The following is a 19,912-nucleotide window of genomic DNA, read 5'->3' as shown; positions in this document are numbered from 1 at the left end:
CGCTTGCCTCTGTGGAGGAAGGAGGCCTAGACCCCGGGCGGGTGTGTGTGTGTGTGTGTGTTGTGAAATAAACCCTTGTATTATGCCTGGATTGGCCTGCTGTTTTTTCACGCTGAGAAAGGACTATCTGGCAGTTCCGTTTGGGAGGGGAGGGACATTTGGAAAAATGGAGGGAACTTTGTGTTGTGCGGATTGGATTCTTTGAAAAGAGCTGTTGGAACAAACTGTGTAGAAGAGGGTGAGGGTGCTTTTAGCTCAGGGCAGTTCAGGGCCGGAAGTCCGAGTGGAGAGTCTGCAGCTACAAGGGCCGGAGAGAGAAGTCCCAAGGAGGACAAGCAGTGCAGCCAAGAAGCGACACGTTGGGCAGCTGGAGGAGCTGAGTCCCGCGGAAGAACTGCTCACCCAGACGGGGAGCGGAGTCGGTGCTGTGGCAACCGCCAGGACCCCTTACAGAAGGCGGGGTGGGGCGTTCTCTGGGAAGGGCTGAAGTCCCCGAAGGACCAGCCTGGACGGAACCCCAAGTCTGCCAAGCTGACCCAGACCGGAGGCCGCGCCAGGAACAAGCCACGTTGCCGGCAAAGGAGGGTAACCGCAGAGGACTCCGTATTCGGGGCCCGTCCAGAAGAGTTTAGTTGGGCAAGTTTCCCCAACCTTTCTTTTCTCCTTTATGCTCTCAAGGTAACTGTTTTGTTTTCTAAGTTTGTGCTGTATAAAGAAACGAAAAGGCAAAGGTTCTAAACTGACGGATATTTTCAGCCAAAAAATGGGTGAAAATGGGTCAGTTTCAGGGGTTTGGAGGGCCTTGCGAGAGAGCGCTATACTCCTCTTATTCGGCACACACACCCCCGCCGCCCCCCGCCTTTCCGATTTTGGTGTGCTCAGGAACCTAACCGCCAGGTCCCTGTCGGGTTAGGGTTTCTTTATTTGCCGTTTCTCTTTCCGCGACTGTAGGCAAGAGCAGAAGAACAAGGGCCCCCGACGGCTTTTCAACAACCGTTCTCAAAGCGGCTCACACAGAAGAAGGATGGATCCCTGCCCTCAAGGAGCAACCAGTCCAAAAAGGAACATCAGCGGGACACGAGCCCCAGCTGCTGGAAGGGCTCCTTCCTTGCCTCTCTGCTCAGGTAGCAGGCACAGGGCAAGCAAGCCAGGCGATGGGCTGGCAAACCTCCCCTCGCCTCGCCTCGCCTCGCCTCTCCCCAGAGAGAACAGCTTGCCTCTTTCAGGTGTGTTGAGATAAAGCAGAAGGGTCTGGGCAGAGAGAAGCACAGGGTGGGAGGTGCCAGGTGTCCGTTCGCTGGGAGCAGAAGGCGCCGGCAGCCACCCCTGGGAATCCCCCACTCCGGCAGCTCCCCCCGCCCCCGGGATGAAGATCTGGCCCAAACATGATTAAAAACAAAGAAACTGACCAGTCTGCTGCCAATGAAACCCACAGAGCCCACGCACACCCCTTCTGGCTGGCTCCCAAGATGAGGCAGGCACAGCACCCAAGCAGGCAGTGGGGGCGGAGGCAGAGCAGAGGGCTTGCCCAAGGCTGGGGGCAGCCCGCCAGGGGCGTCACAAGGCTGGAGCGGGCCCAGGGGCAAAACTTTGAAATGGGCCCCTCGCTGATACACACACACTTCACAATATATACAGGCATGTGACTTGCCTCGGGGGGGGGCCCTCGAGGCGTGGGGCCCCCAGGCAGCTGCCTCCCTTGCCTAAGAGTAGTTACGCCCCTGCGGCCGGCACTGGCCTCCTGCCGCCTCCCAAGCTCGGCCCCCTGCTACTGGGCTGCTGCAGTGCCAGTGGGCAGCAAGAGGCCCACAACTGATCGGTGGGCGGGGGGAGCAGCAGCCGCCGCCTGCCGGGAGGTGGGCAGTGGGTGGGGGAGGGAGGGAGGCACTGCAGAGCCCCAGCTATGGCCGCCGGCAAGCTTGCTGCTGGGGCCCTCCACGGCAGCAGGGAGGCCGGGGCCTCGGACTTGCGCCCCGAGGTCCGGTCCGAAGGGCGCCTCTGGCTGGGAACACAGCAGAGCAGTCACCCCTCCCTCCCTCCCTCCCTCCCCGGACTCTCTCTCTCTCGCTCAGGAGACCAGTCCAATGGATTGCCCAGCAAAGATCAGGGTGAGGGGACCTGGGGGGAGGGAGAGAGGGAGGCCGGCAAGAGCAGCACGCCTGTGGAGCTGGGGGGCCGCTCAGGGGCCCGGGCCCAAGCTGGCCTCTCCAGCCACAGCAGCAGCCCTCTAGTGGGGCTGCCAGCGCGACCTCCTTTCCTCCCCAGTGGAGGCAAGGAGGGGGCTGGGACTGCCCCACTGCCGCCCCCCGCCCAAGGACCAGAAGACCCACCTCGATCACGTTGGAGTCCACAAAGCCAGGCAGGCGCTCGTCCTGACAGACGACCCCAGCGTCCTCCTCGTGGGAGCAGTCGCTGTTGCCCCAGCCGCGGGAGCGGCAGTCCTCGATGCTCTTCTCGCCGCCTCCGCAGTTGACGTTGTCCAGCCAGATGCGTCCTGCAGAGGCACAGCCAGAGGGGGCCGCTCTGTGGACGGCTCTGCCGGAACAGGGCTGCTTGGGCCCGGAGGAGTGCCGGGGCTGACCCTCACCTAGCAGGCAGACTCTGCAGCCCAGAGGCACTTTGCACGTGCTCACAGGAACTCTCCTCTTCTGCTGCCGCCTCACTGGCTGCTCAACTGAGCTGAGCCCTGGCAAGCTGGGAGAGGCAGGTCCATCCGTGCACGAGGAAGCTGCCTGATGCCGGCCGGGTCAGACCCTGGGTCCCGCTAGCCCAGGGTGGTCTGTGCTGACCGGCAGTGGCGTCTCCGGCTCTGTCCCCGCCCTCCCTGAGGATGCCGCTGCCAGTGACTGAGCCGGGGCCTTCTGCACGCAGATGCTCGCTTGCCACCAAGCTGTGGCCACATCCCCGGAGGTGGTGTCCGTGAGCCTCCCCTCCAGGCATGGACCACGCCAAGCCCTGCTTGGCTTCTGCAGGAGGGCTGTGCCGTGCCCAGCGGCCCCGTCCTCCGGGAAACCCGCCCCCGTCTGTGCAGCTGGGAGGAGGGGGGCACACGCTGCATGGGGAAGGACAGCCATCCCCCCGAGGAGGAGCCCCTGCTCTGCACGCAGCAGTCCCGGCTCCCGGCCCCGGCAGCATCTCCGGGTAGGGCTGGGAAGTGCCCGGCGGATGCTACTCTAGGCGCAGGAGGCGGCAGCAGGGGCCTCAGCAAGCGGAGGGGCTGGCCGGACTCTGTGGCTCGAGGACTGCGGGCAGCCCAAGCAGGGATGCCCTCCCGGCGCCCCGGTTCCCAGCACACGCAGCCCCCCCCCCCCGAGCGCAGCAGGACTCACCGACGCCTTTCCCGTACTTGGCGCTGTGCGTCCAGCCAGTGGCAGCCACGAAGCCCAGCTGGCGGCAGAGGACCTGGGCATTGGCCAGCGTAAAGTCGTCGTCGCAGATGGTGCCCCACTCCTGGCTGTAGAAGACCTCGATGCGCCCCTCGTTGTGCTTGCGCGGGTAGCCGGCCAGCCGGAGCTGCAGCTTCGGGGCCCCCTGGGTCTGGCCCCCGGGCGCCTGGGTGCTCGGCTGAGCCGCGCTCACCCACAGCCAGGCCCCACACAGCAGGACGGGCAGTCCCCACGGGCCCCCGGGCTTCATGGCTGGACCTGGGGGCAAGGGAAGGAGACGGGGCTTGGCAGGCGGACCGACTCCCTGTTCACAGGCCCAGCCCCTCCTTCTGTTTGGGGGGCAGCCGCCGCCTCTGCCATCCCTGAGAGGGGCAGGTTTTGCTCACCGGAACGTCCAGAGAACAGGAGGGGCAGCCACAGCCGCTCCAAAGTGTGTGTGTGTGGGGCGGGGGTGTCCTTGGCCACACAAACCCTCCCCTGCAACTTCCCTGCCACAGGAACATAGGAAGATGCCATATGCTGAGTCAGACCACTGGTCCATCTAGCTCAGTGCTGCCTTCACAGACCGGCAGCAGCTTCTCCAAGGCTGCAGGCAGGAATCTGTCTCCGCCCTCTCTTGGAGATGCTGCCAGGGAGGGGACCTTCTGCCTGCAAATATGCAGGTGCCTGAGGGTGGGGTGGGGGGTCCGGGGCTCAGCAGCAACCGCTGGTGCCGCCAGGCAGGCCCTGAAGGAGAAGCCCCACTGGGGCAGAGTGGCAGTGCCACACCCTGAGCTGCCTTGGGCCAACCCAGCGCAGGGGGCTCCCCCCGCCCCCCCACCTGCTCCTTAGCCTGGAGCAGCCAGCAATGGGGCCTGCCCGGCAGCTGCTCTGCCCCTGAGCATGCCAGGAGACCCCACCCACTCTGACGGGTGCAGATCTGTCCACATCGGGAAGGGTGTCCCTTGAGGGTTCCAAGAACACACGCCCCCCCCAGCTCCCCCCTCCCTATTTTCTTCATTGTATCCCTCATTCTGAGGGGCCGCCAGAGAGAGGGATGAGAGAGGGGCCCCCCTCTCCCCCAGCTATGGCCCTGGTGCCGTGCTAGGCCAGGCCAAGGGGACACCCTCCGTCTGTGAGGCTGAGCAGCCGGCAACGGGGGCCTGTGGGAGGAAAGGGCTTTCCTAACAGCTGGCGGGCGGGGGGGGGGAGGCTGCCGTCTTAGTGGGCCCGGGGGAGGGAATCAACGCTGGGAGCCACGGGCCAGAGCTTGAGAGGCCGCGCCTGTCCTATGCTGGAAGGAGCGGAGCAAGGCCCCCAGTCGGCATCTGGGGAGGAGCCAGGGATGGAGCGCAGCAGGGCGAGGAGAGGAAAGGGCCCGGCGGAAGGAAGGGGAGCCAAGGGAGGCTGGCAGTCCTTTGCCCGCTCCCCAGGTGGCCTTCTCCGAAATGCGGCCCGTTCGGGGCCAGCGAGACAGGCAGGCGGAGGAGCCGAGGGGTGGAGAGCCCATGTGTGTCGATGAGGCTGCAGCCACCTCGTGGCGCAGGGGGGAAGCAACTTGCCCAGGGAGCAAGAGGCTGCCGGTTCAAATCCCCGCTGGGATGCTCCCCATATCAGGCGGCAGCGACAGAGGGCGATGCGGAAAGGCACCATCATCTCACACTGCGCGGGGGGAGGCCAGGGCCAGCCCCTCCTGCGTCCTGCCAAAGACAACCACGGGGCTTTTCTGTGGGCGCCAGGAGCCGACACCGACGCGAGGGCACAACGAGCAACGAGAGGAGGCTGCAGTGCCGGGGCGGGGTGTGTGTGTGTGGGGGGGATTTGCTTGGCGCTGGGGAACATTTGGGGAGAAGTCAGGCCAGCACAAACGGGGCAGGCTCCACGGGAAGCCAGATCCCGGAACCAGACTGCTGGCGCCTGGCACAGCAGCGGGGCGGGGGGGGAGCCAACAGGAACTGGGCCGCGCCCCTCAAGGTGTGAGGGGAGGGTGCCCGTGTGTCAGAGAAGCCACCAACCAACCCAGCTTCACTGCGCTCACCGTAGATTGCAGCAAACAGGCAAAGACTGTAGAGGCTTGAAGTTGTAGACTGTTATACAGCCACTGTTAAGCTGCGGTGGGCGATCTTAAAACTAGGGGTAAAATGGGTAAGACTATAGAAAGCTTTAGGCGGTTTAAATCTTAATCAGTGGAAACTGCAAAACTTTAAACAGCTATGGCCCCTTGGCCAGGCCCAAACCAAACTGCATGATCATGGGCTGCGATGGGCCTGCTTAGTCCTGACTGTCTGTCAGGACCCGATGAATTCTACAGGCTGCCATGGCTCAGAGTCAGAAAGCAGGAGAGAGATGCAGGGCTGAGCAGCCGGGGCACTCCACGGATCGCGGAAGGATGAGGGCGAGACAAAGGGCTCTGCAGAAGAAGAGGACCGGCTCTGTCGATTCAGCTCGCCCAGAACCACAGCCGGGTCTCCCTGTATCTGCCTTCTAGCACAGCTGTCGGGAGGGCACCGCAGGGTGAAGGCCCTTCTGTGTTCTGGGGCTTCCAGCTGAGTGAGGTAAGAACAGAAGAACAGCCCTGCTGGATCAGGCCCAAGAAGGCCCATCTCGGCCAGCACCCTGTTTCGCACAGTGGCCCACCAGATGCCGCTGGAAGCCACAGGCAGGAGTTGGAAGGGGCAGGCCCTCTCTCCTGCTGTTGCTCCCCTGCCACTGGGACTCAGAGGCATCCTGCCTCTGAGGCTGGAGGTGGCCCATAGCCCTCCAACTAGTAGCCACTGATAAGCCTCTCCTCCATGAAGTTAACCAAACACCTCTTAAAGCCATCCAGGTTGTTGGCTGTCACCACATCTTGTGGCAGAGAATTCCACAAGTTGTTTATTTATTTATTTATTTATTTATTTATTTATTGTTGAATTTATATACCGCCTTTTGTTAAAAACAACCCCAAGGCGGTTTGCGTTGTGTGAAGAAGTTCTTCCATTTGTTGGTCCTAAATTTCTTGGCAGTCAATTTCATGAGATGCCCCCTGGTTCTAGTGTTATGTGAGAGGGAGAAGAATTTATCTCTCTTCACTTTCTCCACACCATGCATGATTTTATAGCCCTCTATCCTATCTCCCCGCAGTTGTCTTTTTTCTAAACTAAAAGGCCCCAGGTATTGTAGCCTAGCCTCATAAGGAAGGTGCTCCAGGCCCCTGACCCTCTGGGCTGCCCTTGTCTTCTGCACCTTCTGCAGTTCCACAATGTCCTTCTTCAGATGTGGTGACCAGAACTGTACGCAGTGCTTCAAATCTGGCCGCACCATAGTTTTGTATAAGGGCATCATAATATTAGCATTTTTATATTCAGTTCCCTCCCTAATGATCCCTAGCAGGGAATTGGCCTTTTTCACAGCTGCCGCACACTGAGTCGACCCTTTCAAGGAGCTGTCCACCACCACCCCAAGATCCCTCTCTTGGTCCGTCACCGACAGCTTGGATCCCATCAGCATTTACTTGGGGTGTTTCACCCCAATACGCTTCACGTATACAGCAGGAGATGCAATGTTTCTGAGTTGTTCATTGCTGAGGATGTTTGGGACCCTGCCTAGATCGGTTTGGTGCTCTGGATCCATGATGCGTTGTTTGATGAGTGTTTTTGCCTGTCTGTAGCCCATGGAAAGTAGGAGGTGATGGGAAAGCCCCGGGGGTGACATTTTTGCCATAAATGTCCATTTCCAGGTGGACTGGTCATTGTCCTATAGTGTTAGGGGGGCTGGACCCAGTGGGAAGAGGGGGAATCTTAACCAGTAGTTGAGAATGTCCATCCAAACTCTGGCTTCTCTTTCCACCAGACCTGCCTCTAGGCATAGACCCATGTTAACGACACACCTGGGTGGTACTTGGAGAGCTGTTCTTGGGAATCTGGACTGGACAGGCTCCAATGGGGCGAAGTGGGAGAAGGGGCCCAGTTGAGCGCCACGGAAGGCTTGGCTTGTGCCAGCGATGTGGCTCCAAAGAGTTTAAGGGCTGCAGGCATGTAGTGGTCTCCTTTAGATCAGAAGTATTTTAGGATGGCAGTGACGCTCCTCTGGGTGTTTGGGGCAGGGCAGCGTGAGAGCCGAGAGCTTTTCTGGTGCCAGAGGTGTGGAAGACCACCCACCTGGGAGCTGCTCAGTCACAGATAATCAGAACTTGGAAAAGAGCAGACAGGAGGTCATGACAGCTGGTCAAAGAGGTCAAATGCTGCACACAGCAGCACCTGCAAAGGGGCAGACTATTAAGAATTTGGAAAACAGAAGTAAAAGCAGGACAGGCAATTTGGAGGCACTGTTAACAAAACGCTTTTTGGAACATACCCATTCACCTGATGACTTTTTTTTTGCTGTGGAGAAAGTACACATCTCTATTAAGAAAGGGAGTGGTCCTTTTAAAAGGTTACTTCAGTGGGAAGCATCCAGATTCTTAATTGGAAGTCTGTCACACCTAATGGACAATGAAAAATTGGATTTTTCATCATCGTTATGAAGGGTTCTGGCATGATTGAGAGCTCTCTTATATGTAAGCGTGTTCAAGATCAGGTTCTATCTTTGTTTAATGCATCTGTAACTTATGTGACCAGTTGGGACAAGTGATACTTTCTAGAGGTATAAATAGGGTTCAAGGTGTTCGTTTTTTCAGTTGCTTCTTACCTTTTCAGGTAAGAAAAGCAACCTGAATTCAAGAATTCAGCTGGCAGCCAAAAAGAGCTTTTAGAAATTATTTTGTTGTAATTGTCTTTGTCCCTTTGACAATATAAATAACTTCTAACACACATAATAATTGTTTTATATGTTAAAATTAAGTTATGAGTAGTCTCTAGCATATAAGCAACTGTTACAATAAGGGTGCATTTTTATAATGACAATATTGACACATTAGTATCTATATATTTTGTGTGCATTTTGCACTAAAGTACCTGTATAATATAACATGAAAGAGTTATGACCATGGAAAAGTTTGTCTTATGTACCTTTTATAGGACAAATTGTTTTCTACACCCTCTTTTGAAGTCATGAGATTATGGATTTGATTTACAAGTTTCAGTCTTCCGAAAGATTTATTCCACCATAGTATTCCACATTGTTCCACTTGACAAAGATCGCAACTCAACATGGAGGTTGCTGGTCACTGGAGTGGACCTTCTTCCTGTCTGTGGGCTTCATGTCGCCTTCGTGGGCCCGTGTGGATGCAGTACTAAGTGGGTTATTTGGGCCTAGTTGGTCACAGGAGTTATAACAATGCTCAGTTGTGCCTATGATGGCAGTATCTCAAACGTGCCTTGAGCATCGTTGGGATCGGTGCATTCCACAAAGTCCCACCCCAGGAACAGCCCAGCACCCCTCCCCAGGTGACAGTCCCCCCCCCCCGCCTTCCACTTTGTGTGTGGTCAGGGCAGAAACATGGCTGCTCCCTTCGCCTTTTGCTGGGCCAAGACTGGGGCTGTTGGAAGCCGTCCCTCGATGGCGGCTCCAGACCGGGAGGGGAGGGGAGGGGAAGGGAGGGGGCTCTTTGTGGGGGCTCTTTCCTTGGGAAAGTGTTAACTTCTGCTGACTTGACGATGATCATAAACATTAATATGCCACTTTTGAACTAAAAGATTCTCAAAGTGGCTTACACAGCCAAAGGCATGAGAATGTGGTTCCCTGTCCGAAGAGGGCTCCTGACCTAAAACAGGCACAAAAGAAGACTCCAGCCACAGCCGCTGGAGGGCCACTATGCTGGGTGGAAGGGGGCCCCCGGCTCTCCCCGCCGCCCCCCGAGGGAGCCATCCCTTGGCTAAGTGCCTCCTGGCCCCTGGATTTAACCTATTTCTTTGTTTGTCCCCCTATCTATCATTAGGAAGGGGACTGAAAATAAAACGGCTAACATTATAATGCCCTTATACAAAACTTTGGTGCGACCACACTTGGAGTACTGCGTACAATTCTGGACACCACATCTTTAAAAGGACATTGTTGAACTGGAGAAGGTGCAGAAGAGGGCAACCAAGATGATCAGGGGCCTAGAGCACCTTTCTTAGGAGGCAAGACTACATCACCTGGGGTTTAGAAAAGAGACGACTGCGGGGAGACACGATAGAGGTCTATGAAATCATGCATGGTGTGGAGAAAGTGGAGAGAGAGATATTCTTTTCCCTCTTACACAACACTAGAACCAGGGGTCACTCCATGAAATTGATTGCCAGGAGGTCTAGGACCAACAAATGGAAGTACTTTTTCACACAACGCGTGATCCACTTGTGGAACTCTCTGCCACAGGATGTGGTGACAGCCAACAGCCTGGATGGCTTTAAGAGGGGTTTGGATACTTCATGGAGCAGAGGTCTATCAATGGCTACTAGTCGGAGGGCTGTAGGCCACCTCCTGCCTCAAGGGCAGGGTGCCTCTGAGTACCAGTTGCAGGGGAGTAATGGCAGGTGAGAGGGCATGCCCTCAACTCCTGACTGTAGGCTCCCAATGGCATCTGGTGGGCCACTGTGCGAAACAGGATGCTGGACTAGATGGGAATTCTTGGGCCTGATCCAGCAGGGCTGTTCTTATGTTCTTATCCCACTCTTCCTCCAAGGAGCCCAAAGCCCAGTACAAGGTTATGTTTATCCTCACAATAACCCTGTGAGGTAGGTTAGGCTGAGAGATACATGACTGGCCCAGAGACACCCAGCGAGCTTCATGACTGAATGGGGATTTGAACCCGGGTCTTACAGGTCCTAGTCCAACACTCTAACCACTACGCCAAGCTGGTTAGCGGTATGGGTTTGAACTGGACTTGAACCAGACTGGGCATGTTTGGTTTTGGCTCCCCCTGATTTGGGGTCCCCCCCGATTAAAAAACCCCCAATTCTTTTAATCTTTTAAAAATTAGAATTTACTTACTGACACCTGGTCTGGGGGCTTAGATTTGGCTGCGGGAGGAGGGGTGTCTCCAGAAATTCCCCCTCCCCCCTCCATTTATGTCCAAATTGCCTGGTCTTTGGCGTGTTCCAGCCCTGCCCTCCTCCATTGCGGTGGCCACAGACACACCCACCCACCCACGGCTGAATCTAAGCCCCCGGACTGGGTGGCAGTAAGTAAAATTTAATTTTCGAAAGATGAAAAAGAAATGTCTTTATCACAACCTGCCCCCCCCGAACAGCTGTGGGTGGGGTCTGACAGCAAACCAAATGGGGAGGGGGGCTCCACTGAAGGGAAGGAGGGGCTTGGGAGCCAACAGCCTCCCCTCCTCAGAAGGCACCACTCCAGCAGCCTCACATTGGGGGCGAAAGCATGCCTGGTCCCATGGGGCACAATGACAGACATCTGCAGAACAGGCAGCAGACTGGGGAGAGGGCCATCTCCCCTTGGGTGGATGCACGGCTGGCAGGCAGCCCCCCCCCCCGCAAAAATGTTCAGGACAGGCACCGACAAGTGGCTTGCACAGGCCAAGGACTCCAATCCGCTTGGCCCAGGAGAAGAGCCGGGGGGGGGGGCTCCCAGTGCTGCTCTCAGGCTCCAGAGCGCCAAGGTGCCTGGCGGCGCTTGAACCTGTGCACCACATCGTGGGCCCTAGAGCAGGGCGCCCAACTCACATGCCCTGGGAGGCCGGGGCCCACCACAGCGTGGGCTCAAGTCAGTTGAGCACATGAGTTACTACACCAAGATTCATTATTTAAAATATGAATGAAAGTGGGGACAGGAGGGGACATGAGCCGAAGGGCGGGGTGGGGGTGTCGCTGGGCTCCGGAGCAGCAGGGGCATCTGTTCTGGAGAGGCCCACTGCGCTGACGCCGCCGGGCACCGGGCCTGGCCCAGGGGCAGACGCAGCGGTCTTCAGGGCTGCTGCTGCCGCCTGCAGGGCAGGTGAGGGTCACGCAGGCACCCAGCAGCCTCGGAGACTGCCAGCAGAGGTGCCTCTGCCCAGGCAGGAGCATCCACAGCACACTCCGGGGCCAGCATCTACCCCCCCCCCCGAAAGAGGCAGTGGCGGCGGTGGCGGTTGGCAAGGAGGCCCTGCTGCAGCTGCACCAGCCGGGCAGAGAGGAGCTGCCAGGTCTGCTGCCCCTCCCTCCAGCAAAGGGGAGGGATTTTGGTGCCGGCTGGGGTTGCGATTAGAAAAATTATGCTGTGGAGAAAGTTCTCCCTCTCGCATAACACTAGAACCAGGGGCCATCCCATGAAATTCATTGCCGGGAAATCTAGGACCAACCACGGGAGGTACTTTTTCACACAATACATAATCAACTTGTGGAATTCTCTGCCACAACATGTGGTGACAGCCAACAGCCTGGATGGCTTGAAGAGGGGTTTGGATAACTTCATGGAGGAGAGGTCTATCAATGGCTACTAGTCGGAGGGCTATAGGCCACTTCCAGCCTCTAAGGCAGGATGCCTCTGAGTACCAGTTGCAGGGGAGTCACAGCAGGAGAGAGGGCCTGCCCCTTTCAACTCCTGCCTGTGGCTTCCAGCGGCATCTGGTGGGCCACTGTGTGAAACAGGATGCTGGACTAGGTGGGCTTCCTTGGGCCTGATCCAGCAGGGCTGTTGTTCTTATGTTCCCGGGGACGTGCATCCCTAGCCGATGTCCTCCGAAGGGGGCATCCGGCGGGGCCCCCTCCCCCATTTGGGCCCCTCTGTCTGCTGATGCCCCCCCCCCAGCCAGGCCGGCCCCCTTCCGGCCGCCACGGCCAAGGACGCCTGGCTGGGCTGGGAGCCGGCGGCGGGGGCGGCTGGCTGGCTCTCTCTCTGGGCTCCTCCTTTCACGCGCGCCCCGGCCGGCCTGCCTGCCTGCCTCTCCGCCGACCGGCCAGCAAGCAGTGCCTCCTCCTGCGCTTGCCCTGTCCGGCCGCCCGAGCGGCTAAGACGCGCCTCCCGAAGGCTCTGATCGGTCCAGGACCCCTCTCTCCCCGCTTGCCCGGCCAGGGCTCCGGCTCCGGCTCCCGCCCCCGCCCCCGCCCCGGGCAAGCCAGCCTCAGCCTGGCGGCCCCAGAAAGCCACTTCTGGAGCCCCGCCGGAGGCCCGCCCGACGGCCCTCCCAAACTGGGGGTCTTCCTGCACGAAACTCGACCATCAAAAGGGCACAGAAGGAGGAGGCGGCGGCGGCGGCGGCGGAAGCAGCGGGCCTGTGCCAAAGGGAGAGCCTTGCCGCGAGGAGCGGCAGCCAGCCCCGACGACGGGCACAGGGGCGGCGGAGCAGCCAGCCAGCCAGCCAGCCGGGCGCTGCCGCGGCAGGTCTCGCTCTCGGGCCCCCTCGCGTGCGTGTCTCGGGCACAGCCGGGCGGCCACGGCGGAGTTTCTGCCCCCGCCCCCACAGCCACCCCCCCCCCGCTTGACGCTGCTACTGCTGCGCCTCCCTCCTTCTACGGCCGTCTAGTCTGTCTGACCTCCCCGCCAGCCGCGGGAGGTGGGCGATCGGAGCCCAGCACCACCAAGGCCCTCTCTCTGGAGTCGGGGCTCAAGGAGGCGCCTGCAGTCGCGGGGTCTGATCCTGCTGCCACCCTGGCTCGGACGCCTAGTCTGCGCGAGCCACGGACCGAGGCAAAAGCGCCGCTCAGGCTGGGCACCCGCCCGCCTCCCCATTGTCAGCAGCCTCCCTCCGCCTGCCGAGGAGGGGGCGTCTTGGGGGACAGCCCGCCCAAGCTCGCCCCGCTGCCAGCCCCAGCGAGTCCCGTCCGGTCCCTCCACTGCGGAGCAGCCCGTCTTCTGGGCTGCGTGGCGGGTTTCGATCCCAGGAAGACCCCTCAGCCCCAGGTGAGCTGCCCGCCCCGCCCGCCCCGCGCAAGCGCCGCTTTCAGCCGCAAGACCCCCGCCTCAAACTTCCAGGCTCGAAGCCCGCTCCGTCCTCCGCGACCACTTCCCCGCCCCCGCCCGAATGGGGGTGCCGCCGCCGCCGCCGCCGCCGCCGCATTGCCGGGAGACTCCCGCCCAGTCCCGCTCCTGACCTTTGCCGAGTCGCCGCTGACGCCCCGTCCGACTCGCCGCTCCCAGGCCAGCCGCCGAACGGGCCGCCCCCACCACGCCACCGCCGGCCTCCTCGCTTCTCCCCGCCCCCGGGCGGCTGGCCTCCTTTGGCTCGGCCCCGGCAGCCCGCGAGCGAGCCAGCCCAGCAGCATCGCGGCCCTTCCGCCGCCCCCCCCCAACAGCCGCCTCTGCCGGGGGAGGGTGGCTAGGCCAGCCCCCCCGCCTGCCGCCTTCTCTCGGGCAAGACGACCCCGTGGACTCTCGCCTCCTCGGGCCGCGGCGGCGTGGCTGCCTCGTCCCCGGCCAGGCCAGGAGGCGCCAAGCGCCCGCCAAGAGCGCCCGCCAAGCCCTTCCGCTCCGCCGCCGTCGAAGATGCAGCCAGGCCGCGGGCAAGGACGGCGGCGCCAGGAACAAGAGCAGGCGCAGAGGCCTACCTAGTTGGGATCATTGGGGAGCCTTTTGAAGCCCCCCCATCACCCCCCCCACACACACCCCGTGGCGCACGCAGTATTTCTTGAGGGCACAAACAGCACCTGAACTCACAAGAACGTCGGAATATAAAACAGGTATATATTTATGCCGATATGCATTAGCCGAAACAGCCTTGGCACCTTCCCACCCCCACCCCTCTTTCCTTCCCCCCTCCCCCCTCTGTCTCTAAAGCAGAGCTCCCACTGGGCCGCCTGGCACAGTGTGGGTCAGCGGTGGGGTGTGGGGACCACACTACCCAGACCAGATTAAAGAGGATTTGGGGGCCCCAGAAGTCCAGGGCTCAGTGCTCAGGCTGGTAGTTCCTCCAGGGGCAGAGCCACCATTGGGCAAATGGGTTCAGAGAACCCAGGCCACCACCAATCAGGGCCCCCAAGCACGGCCCCAAACATGCCCCCCACATCTGACATCAGATACAGGGGGGCATTATTTTGGTCCCAAACGGGGCCGCACAGGCCTGTTTGGAGCAGAAATCGGCCCGCACTGCATGGGTAGCGCGGCTGGAGTGACTCTCCCTGCCTTAAAGGCCCGTTTAGGAGACCCCGTCCCCTGCGCCTGATGTCAGTTGCGGGGGCGGGGCCAGGGGGCCGGGGCGGTGGCCTCCGCACACGGGCTGCCCCCAGCCTCCCTATGCGGTTGAGGTCCCCCCCCCGCCAGCCTCCATTTCGGTTTCAGGGATCTAACCTGGGGACGTAGCTCACTCACCCACAAATGCTCTTTGCCCCTTCTGTGCCCCCCTCAGTCTTTTTTCGGGAGCCACCACCTGGAAGGAAAGGACCTTCAACTGGCTGGTGGCAGCCTAGAGGGGACTGGCGGGAGCAGGGCCTTGGTGCAGCCCCACAGCCTGGCAGCTCCAGAAGGCGGCGGGCCAGGACCCCCTCAGACAGTCACAGGGACAGAGGCAGCTGCCATGTACTGAGTCAGACCATAGGTCCACCTAGCTCAGTGTTGTCTTCACAGACTGGCAGCGGCTTCTCCAAGGTGGCAGGCAGGGATCTCTCTCTCTTGGCCCTCTCTTGGAGATGCTGCCAAGGAGGGAACTTGGGGCCTTCTGCTCTTCCCAGAGTGGCTCCATCCCTTGAGGGGGATATCTTACAGTAGGGATGTACACAAACCTCTTGGGAGGCTCTTTTACGGGCCTCCAAACAGGTTCAAACACCGGGGGGGCGGGGGGCAGTTCGAAGCCGTGTGTGTGTTGCTATAAGGGGAGGGGAGGGTGCACTCCCCCCCCCGTGCGCTGCTTTCCCCGGGAGGGTTGGCAGAGAGGTACACTGCTGCCCCGAAAGCTTTTATGGAAAACGAGTGCCGGCGAGGGGAGGGGGAGGTAAGTGCACCCTCCCTCACCCTTACAGTGGCACCCCCACCTCCTTGAGACACCCCCGCCCGGTTCCGTGCACATCCCTATCTTCCAGGGCTCACACTGCTGGTCTCCCATTCAAAGGCAACCAGGGCGGCCCCTGCTTAGCTAAGGGGACAGGTCATGCTTGCCCCCACCAGACCAGCCAAGCCCCCACCTCTCCCCATTTAGGTTTCAGAAATCTCACCTGGGGACTTAGCTCACCCACTCACAGATGCTCTTTGCCCCGTCTGTCCCCCTCCCCATGTTTCTGGTGCTGCCCATGCCCAGCTGCCCACCACAGGAAAGAGAGGGAGGGTCTCCTTGCTCCGCCTGCGCTGGAAACTCAGGCTGGCTCTCGAGGAGGACAGCCCCCCCGCCCCGCCTGTCCCCGAGTGCCTGCTGGCATTTCCTGTGCCCAGGCACTCAGGGCACGCTCTCCTCCCCTGACGGCCACTTCTTCTTTTGGTCTCACTGGCTGGAAAAGCTGCTCCTCAAGCTGCTCCAGCCAGTCTGGTTCCTGGGGGGCTCCTCCTGGCACTTCCCCCAGGAAGAACTACAATAATGGGTTAACAACGAACTTCCTGGTTGCTTCAGGGAGTACATTTTTAAGACATTTCCCCCTCCTTCCTGAGGGCAGTGCCAGGAGGAGCCCCCTCGGAATCCGGTTGGCTGGAGCAGCTTGAGGAGCAGCTGCTGCAGCCAGTAGGACCAAAAGAGGAAGCTCCCGGCTCGGAGGATTCCCTGGCTGCTGCTAGCTTGTTTGGTGGGAGGTGGGATGCAAGCCCTGCTTCCTCCCTTCTGGCCCTCTTCCTGCCTTTGGCCCGGCCTCTCTCCCGTCTGCTTTCCACTTTCTTTCTGCTTTTTCGGTTTCCCTCAATGGCGGCAGGCTTGAGTAAGTCCCCAAGCTGGCTGGCGTGGAGGATAGGGGCGCGGATGTGTGTGTGTGTGTCGGGGGGGGGGGTAGGTTTCTGCCTTGGTGACCAGGTCCTCCCCAACCCCCCCCCCAATGCCCACCAGCCCCTACTGCTCCCCCCCCCACTCCCTTTGGCAAAGGAGCAGCAGCACAGCCGCCATGGAGGGACGGCAGCTAGTGGTGCCCAGAGGCGGTCAGCAGAGGTGGGCCTGGGGCGCCCCCTACTGCCACCTCTGCCAATTTGACACGACCTTCCCTCCCGGGGTTCGCCCTGGGATATGGGGGAGCCAAAGAGCAAGGGGCCTCTGGTCTCCTCCGGCCTGTGTGCCCGAGCCCAGAGCCCAGTGGCTACCTTGGGGCTTCTGGCATCATCTCTGCTGGACAGATGAATCCAAATGGAACTTTTCGGACACAATCGCAAACCTCTTGTTTGGCGAAACCCCAACACTGCCTTCCCAAGGAAGAACCTCCCCCATCTGCCCGCCGAGCATCCTGCTTTGCTGCTGGGCGGGACCGTGAAACCAGCTGCTGATCCGACCGCCTAGAGGACAATGCCAGGCCATCTGCCTGTGAGCTGGAGTTGAGAGGAAAGTGGGTCATGCAGCCAGACAAGGACCCGGCACATCCCGGGAGGTCTGCCGCAGGATGGCCACGGAAGAAGAGGTTTCCTGAGCTTTGCATACGCCTTGTGCCAACATGGCCCCACACAGGCCACCCTGGGGGGCCACAAGCTTTTTCTCAGCACTGTCTGAACATACTGAGCAATATGCAACAGCAGCAGCCACAGCCATGCAGCAATGAAAGCAAATCAGCCGCGGAAAGCCTGGCCGGATAGGACGCCAGGGGCGTAGCTACAACCGAGCGAGAGGGTTCAAAGAGCACGGGCCCCCCAGCTCCCGAGGGCCCTCCCCGTTTCCGTCACTATCTCCCTCCCTCCGGGGGGCCGCCCGAGAGAGGGATGGACAGGGGGGGGCCCCCCTCCCCTCGCTACGCTCCTCCCCGCCTCCGAGAGACCGGGAGAAGAGCCTGGGAAGCAGCGGCTCCGTCTGGGTGGGTGTTCCACAAGTGGGAAGGCTCCCTCCTCTTGCCTGGCATCTGCCACACGGAAGCAGGGAGCCCTCCCACGGGGCCTGGTCAGGCAGGGGCTGCTGCCGGGAGCCGGCCACCATGTGGGTCACTGGGGGCAAATGCTTCCATCCCAGCCCCCTGGCCGATGTCCCGGTGTGGGCAGTGCCTGCTGAGGGCAGCTTGGCTGAATTGCTCAGAGGCCTTGGAAGACCAGAGGTTCTGAAGGCAGCAGCAGGCCCACCACCCTGGGTCAGCCCCACACAAGGCCCAAAGCGGTGTCATCGCAAGTCTGAGGCGCTACAGAGCCCTTTCCCGTGAGTTAAGCACAAATAGCAAAGTGAGCGCTTGCTCTGCTCCGGCCCGCCAAGGGCTTCCTGACTGTGTGGCCAGCAGCCGCCATGCCTGGCGTGGAGGAGGGCCTGGCCGGCACTCCCTCCTGCTTGGCAGCCTCCCAGTCATAGGGACAGAGGAAGCTGCCTGCTACGGAGCCGGACCCTGGGTCCCTCTAGCTGAGGATGGTCTACCCAGGCTGGCAGGGGCCTCTCCAAGCTGGCAGGCAGGCAGGCAGGAGTCTCTCCCAGGCCTCTCTTGGCGATGCTGCTGCCAGGGAGGGGACTCGGGACATTCCCCAGGTCAGTCGGCAGGTGCTCTTCCCAGAGCAGCCCCGTTATCCCCTGGGGGGGGGGAGATCTTCAAGGCTCACCCATGTAGTCTCCCATCCAAATGCAAGCCAGGGCAGACCCTGCTTAGCACAGGGGCCGTTCACGCTTGCTGCCACGAGAGCAGCTCGTCTCCTCCTCTTGGCACAGTTCTCCCCGGACACTGTGGCGGGTGATCCGGAAGGGCGCGAGAGGAGGCCCGGGCACAGCCTTTGTGCTCTGGGCCCTGGTGGGGCAGCCCACCGGCTCTGCTGGCCTCTCTGGGCTGCCTGGGAGCTCTGGCCGGGCACCTGCGTCTCTCGGGGCTTGGAGGAGACGAGACTCCGCCGGCCCCCTCCAGGCCGCCAGACAGGCCGCTGCTCTTCCGTGGCCAGCACACGCCTGGCCCCTTCCCTGCCGTTTCACCTGATGGTCCTGCCCCAGCCACAGAGATCCAGTTTGTCTGCTGCTGCTTCTCTGGGTTTTTAATCCTTTATCGTTTTCATGCTTGTATTGTATAGTTTCGAAATTAGATTTGTTTTCTGTTTCTAGCTTCATATTTTAATTGTCATTTTTATTGTTATGTTTTTAACTGTTGTAAACCGCCTGGGGGTTGTTTTTAACGAAAGGCGGTACAGAAACCCAACCATGAATCCCGCAACCCTAAACACGTCGGTGCTGCCTCCCACGCGCAGGAGCCCTGCCGGAGGGATGGCGACGTCTCCCCTGCTGCGTCTCCTCTTCTCCGGCCCCCCCCCTCCGCTGTCCCTCTCCGTCTCGGGGGCCCTGCTCCTCGGGACCCCTTCTGGGGCAGCAGCAGCAGCCTCCTCCTCCTCCCCCCATCTGGGTCCGGGTCTGCCTGTCAGGGGCTCATCTCCGGGGGCAGGTGTGCTGGGACCGGGGGCAGAGTCAGTCCGGAGCCTGAGCTCTCGCAGGATGGAGGCGGGGTGGGGAGCAGGCCAGGCAGCTTGGCTGCTGGGTAGGGCTAACCCCCCCCCCCATCCTGCCCACTTCGCTGCTGGCTGCAATTGGTGGTGCTGGGGCAGAGCGGGGGGGGGGCAACTTGTGTTCTGCCAGCAGGAGGGCTGTTGTGCAGATCCTTTGCCACCCCAAATGTTTTCTCAAAGTACAGGATTGCACCCTAAGAGGTCTGCCGGGGGGGGGGCTGTCTCTGATGGGAAGCAGAGTCCTGCCTGCAGGATGCAGAGGTGTCCCATGCTGAGCAGATGGAGTCAGGTGCAGGTTAAATGGGCACCTGGCACCCTGCTGATCTCCCACGAGGCTGCCCCACACCCCAGTTGCCCTTGTGTGTGGCGGCGGTGGTGGTGGTGTTGGCTGGAGGCCCAGGGGCGTAGCGAGGGGAGAGGGGGCCCCCATGGTCATCCCTCTCTCAGGCGGCCCCCCAGAGAGAGGGAGATACTGAAGATTATAGGGAGGGATGAGCTGGAGGGCCCTCAGGAGCTGGGGGGGGGGCCCTGTTCTTTGAACCCTTTCGCTCAATGATAGCTACGCCCCTGTGGTGGTCCCTGTCATTCACCTCTCCGGTTGCTGACCTCACCACAGCAGGTTGCTGCAGCAGCGTGTTCTGATGCTGTCACTGTGTCACGCGGAACAGGATGGCCATGTACGGCAGCAGGCCAGTGGCCGGTTCCGTGGCCCCCAAGGACAGTGGGAGATGGGGAGTGCCCACCCCTGACCCACCTGCTGCCTTGTTCCCATCGGGGGGGGGGACCAAGACCCAAGCTGCTGCCACCCCCTGCAGCTTGGCAGCCTTGGAGACTACCTCGTTTGCCAAGGGGACAGGCCAGCCCTGGCCAGGCGGCCTTTACAGAAAAACCGAAGCAGAAGTAAATCTGGCCTCACCAACCTTTTGGAGTTCTTTGAGAGTGTCAACAGGCGTGTGGATCAAGGTGATCCAGTTGACATCGTATACCTGGACTTCCAGAAAGCTTTTGACAATGTTCCCCACCAAAGGCTCTCAAGTAAACTTAGCAGTCATGGGGTAAGGGGACAGGTTCATGTCATGTGGGTTGCTAACTGCTTAAAGGACAGGAATCAGAGGGTAGGAATAAATGGGCAGTTTTCACAATGGAGGGAAGTAAGGAGTGGGGTCCCCCAGGGATCTCTACTGCAACCAGTACTCTTTAAC

The 19,912-nt window shown here is 60.5% G+C and overlaps 1 protein-coding gene across 6 annotated transcripts in view; it reads right to left on the bottom strand.

Annotated features, from left to right (window-relative positions):
- The window catches only part of LOXL3 (lysyl oxidase like 3), a 40,101-nt gene that overhangs the window by 14,683 nt on the left and 5,506 nt on the right, over window positions 1–19,912 (bottom strand). For 4 of the 6 annotated variants that reach the window (XM_053255662.1, XM_053255663.1, XM_053255664.1 and 1 more), the window contains exons 2-3: window positions 3,330–3,644; window positions 2,331–2,494 (exon numbers count right to left, since the gene is read on the bottom strand). In XM_053255662.1, coding sequence (XP_053111637.1) covers window positions 2,331–2,494; window positions 3,330–3,644 — 479 coding nt within the window. Of the gene's footprint in view, window positions 1–2,330; window positions 2,495–2,587; window positions 2,737–3,329; window positions 3,645–13,297; window positions 13,700–19,912 lie in introns of those variants that run through there. The other 2 variants (XM_053255665.1, XM_053255668.1) reach the window with 2 other exon arrangements.

Source organism: Hemicordylus capensis, chromosome 5, assembly GCF_027244095.1.
Source record: "Hemicordylus capensis ecotype Gifberg chromosome 5, rHemCap1.1.pri, whole genome shotgun sequence".
Taxonomy (NCBI): domain Eukaryota; kingdom Metazoa; phylum Chordata; class Lepidosauria; order Squamata; family Cordylidae; genus Hemicordylus; species Hemicordylus capensis.
This window is presented reverse-complemented; position numbering and strand designations above follow the sequence as displayed.